Source organism: Bidens hawaiensis, unplaced genomic scaffold (genome assembly GCF_021521415.1).
Source record: "Bidens hawaiensis isolate Kalapana, Puna unplaced genomic scaffold, B.hawaiensis_p1.1 tig00000536_1, whole genome shotgun sequence".
In the NCBI taxonomy this organism is placed as follows: domain Eukaryota; kingdom Viridiplantae; phylum Streptophyta; class Magnoliopsida; order Asterales; family Asteraceae; genus Bidens; species Bidens hawaiensis.
The window spans coordinates 247,969-251,456 of NW_027491034.1; the positions used below are offsets into that span (position 1 = coordinate 247,969).

Sequence of the window (3,488 nt, forward strand, 5' to 3'; positions counted from 1 at the left end):
TTTTGTTCGATCAAATAGGAAGTTGACTCATGTACAAGAAGATATTATATATGAGTTGTCAACATAGAATTTGGGCCCTGTTAAGGCCTTTAATATTATAAGGACAAAGTATGGAGGATTTGAGGAAGTTGGGCTACAAAAGACGATTGTAAGAATTTCAAACAGAGTTTAACTTGTTATATTGGGGAGTATGATGCGGAAATGGTTGTACAAAGATTAAGTGGGAAGAAAAACTGTTGTGATGGTTATTCGTTTGAGTATACTGTTAATTCTAATGGTGAATTAGATCGTTTATTTTGGGCGGATGAAATTTCAAAGAAAAATTATTTGGCTTTTGGAGATATTATATCATTTGATGTAACATTTAAGACCAACAAGTATGTCAATTTAATACATTTGTTTTTTAATTTTTTATTTTTTTTACATATTTTTTTTTAATTTGTTTTTTCTAATAATTTTGTTTTTTACAGGTACAATATGGTTTTTGTACCATTTACTGCCATTGATAATCACTGTCGTAATGTTACAGTTGGTGCTACGTTATTATCATCTGAATCTATTGAATCTTATTCATGGCTTTTGCAAGTTTTTCTTGATTCTTTTGGTATTGCCCCAAAGGTGGTTGTTACTGATCAAGATGCAGCAATGAAGCAAGCAATCTCATTAGTTTTACCAAACTCGAGACATCGGTTATGTATGAGGCACATTATGAAAAAACTTGCTGATAAGGTAACTTTTTAATGTATTCAATGTACTATGCATATGTTTCAGAACGTATTAGAATGTCTAAACATATTAGTATTCATCATTGTTTGATAGCTGCATATTTTTTAAATGTGTTAGAACGTTTTAGGACGCATAAACATATTACTATTTTAGTATATTTAGGTCATGTTTTGTATTAGTGTTAGAACGTTTGTGAACGTGTATAACAAACTAGCATGCATCAGTGTGTTTTATGTGTGTATTTTTTAACATATAAAAACATATTTTTTGTTACATCAGGTTGGTGCCACCCTTTGTAACAATGAAAATTTTAAACGTAATGTATGTGACATTGTTTGGACGGATGCAATTTCTCAATCCGAATTCGAAATGCAATGGGAACTTATAATGAAAGAATATGATCTTGAAACAAATAAATGGTTGTGTGACATGTTTGAAATGAGATATGATTGGATTCCTGCTTATTACATGGATGAGCCGTTGTCTGTTCTTATGAGAACTACATCAAGATCAGAAACTGAAAATCATTTTTTTTGTCAAGTTTCTAACTCACAGTTATCACTAGTTGAGTTATTTAGTCATTTTGATCATTGTATGGAGATACAAAGGCACAATGGTAGGAAAAATGATCATGATACAAGGTACACACATTCAGATCCGGTTAGCGAAACCCTTTTGAGAAGGAAGCAGAACTGATGTATACAAAGGCTATTTTTAATGATTTCCAAGATGAAATGTATCATATTAGGAGCGGTGTAGCATATTTGAAATCAAATGCAGAAGAAGATTTTGTGAGGTTTTCAGTATTTGACTTTAATGCATACATTCCAGGCAGTTTGGAGGTATGAATTAGTTATAGATTCTATTTTTTTTCGCTTGAACGTTTTAGAACGTATTAAAACATTTTTAAAGTTTATTTGATTTTTTGACAGAATGTTTTAAAGTATTTTAATATATTTTTGTGTGTCAGGTTTTGTTTAAGAAGGAAGGTGAGGAAGGAATTGATTCGACTATTTCATGTGGATGTAAAAGATTTGAACATTATGGTTATTGTGTCGTCACAGCCTTTATATTTTAAATTTTTTTAGAGTTACAAGATTTCCAAAGAAATACGTGGTTGATCGTTGGAAGAGATGTTGGTGTTAATCCTAGAACTGCTCCAATTTCAACTTTTGATAATGACAAAAATTCAAAACTAAAAGGGATCTCAAGGGAAATAACATTGGCTGGTGAGTATCTCATAAATAGCTATGCAACTGATGTTGATGAACTTATTAAAGTCAGGGATCAAATGAACATTATGATCAAACAAGCCGATGAGACAAGATACAAAAGAACTCATTTATCAAAAAGGGATAGGTTTGCTGCTATTCTAGGGTATGATCAACCATCAGAGGTGACTGTCCGTGTGCCTAGTGGTATTAAGAATAAGGGTTGCGGGTCACATAAATGGATTAAATCTCAGAAAGAGATTGCTATAAGTCGGTCTGGGAAGAAATATAAGGAATGCAAAGTTTGTCATAAACAGTGTCATAACATTCGAACTTGTCCTGAACTACAAGAATAATAGTTTTTAGCGTTATTGTTTTGTTTATATTTTTCTGTTTTTATACTTTTTATGTTTCATATTTTCATGGAATGTGCAAGTTTGTCTACTGGAACGTATAAGAACGTGTAAATAAACTGATACTAAATAGATTTTTATATTAAATCCGGTTGAAAAAGGAGGTTACAAAAGAGGATCATATCGAACCTTTTCACAAACTTATTTTATTCTACCACACCATCATACCACACCATCACCACACCACACCATCACCACATCACACAATTAACAGTAACATTTCCAGAATCCATTTTCTTTTTTCAAATTTTTGTTATGTGTTTGTGGGATGCCTTTGTTCTTTTTTTATAAACTTTTTTTATTTTTTGGTTGGTGAATGAAGTTATTACAATTTTTACTTAATTTATTGAACTGAGTATAATTATATCTAGGCATCATAACATATTAGTAGGCATGATTGCATTGCCAATTTTTTCAAAGTGAGTAGTTGAACGTATTAATGAAATGTGTAATTTGTTTTTTCTTTGTGTTTTAATTGGTTGGAGATTTAACATAGTTCATAATTAAACTAAAATATGATGATAATTTTTTAATTACATGCAGTTGTCACTTCAGTAGTGTTATTATTGAGCCAATATTTTTTATGCTTTTGGTACAGAACGTATGAGAACGTTTTTGTCATATATTTAATTACATGCAGTGGTTATGTATTGGAACGTGTAATTGTCTTTATAGTTTCATAGGTGTCAGATATTTTAAATTCTTAAATAACAAAGGATTCACTTTTTCTCAATAATTTATTGTCACTGTAGTTATTTTTGTCTTCATCTATCTTTATTTTATCTATTTAATTACAACCATATCTTTCATCTCACTACACAAAACTCAGTACAACAAGATATGGATTCCTCATCTTCATCTTCTTCTTCATCAGCTAAGGGTCTGTTGTTGAAACAGATTCAAGCTCAAATCCATGAGGATACAAAGAATCGGGCTGCTTTACAACATCAGTTTATCATCACCGCTGGTGTCAACATTGATATGAGGGATGAAATAGCAAAGTTGCTAGCAAACATGCCAGGCAGTACTATTAACTATTTGTGTACTTTGTTTTTGATTGACATAGGTAAAAAGGAAGTAGATGAGTTGAAAGAGTTGTGTAAGACGATAAAACTTCTGAACTGCTCTATTGAGTTGA

The 3,488-nt window shown here is 31.0% G+C and overlaps 1 protein-coding gene across 1 annotated transcript; it reads left to right on the forward strand.

The window, feature by feature from the left end:
- Positions 1-201: 201 nt before the first annotated feature.
- Positions 202-2,293, forward strand: LOC143635136 (protein FAR-RED IMPAIRED RESPONSE 1-like). The gene is made up of 6 exons (XM_077103024.1): positions 202-377; positions 471-729; positions 1,006-1,367; positions 1,475-1,568; positions 1,697-1,715; positions 1,815-2,293. Exons 1-6 carry the CDS (start codon positions 202-204, stop codon positions 2,291-2,293), a joined length of 1,389 nt encoding a protein of 462 aa, XP_076959139.1.
- The last annotated feature ends 1,195 nt before the right edge of the window (positions 2,294-3,488 follow it).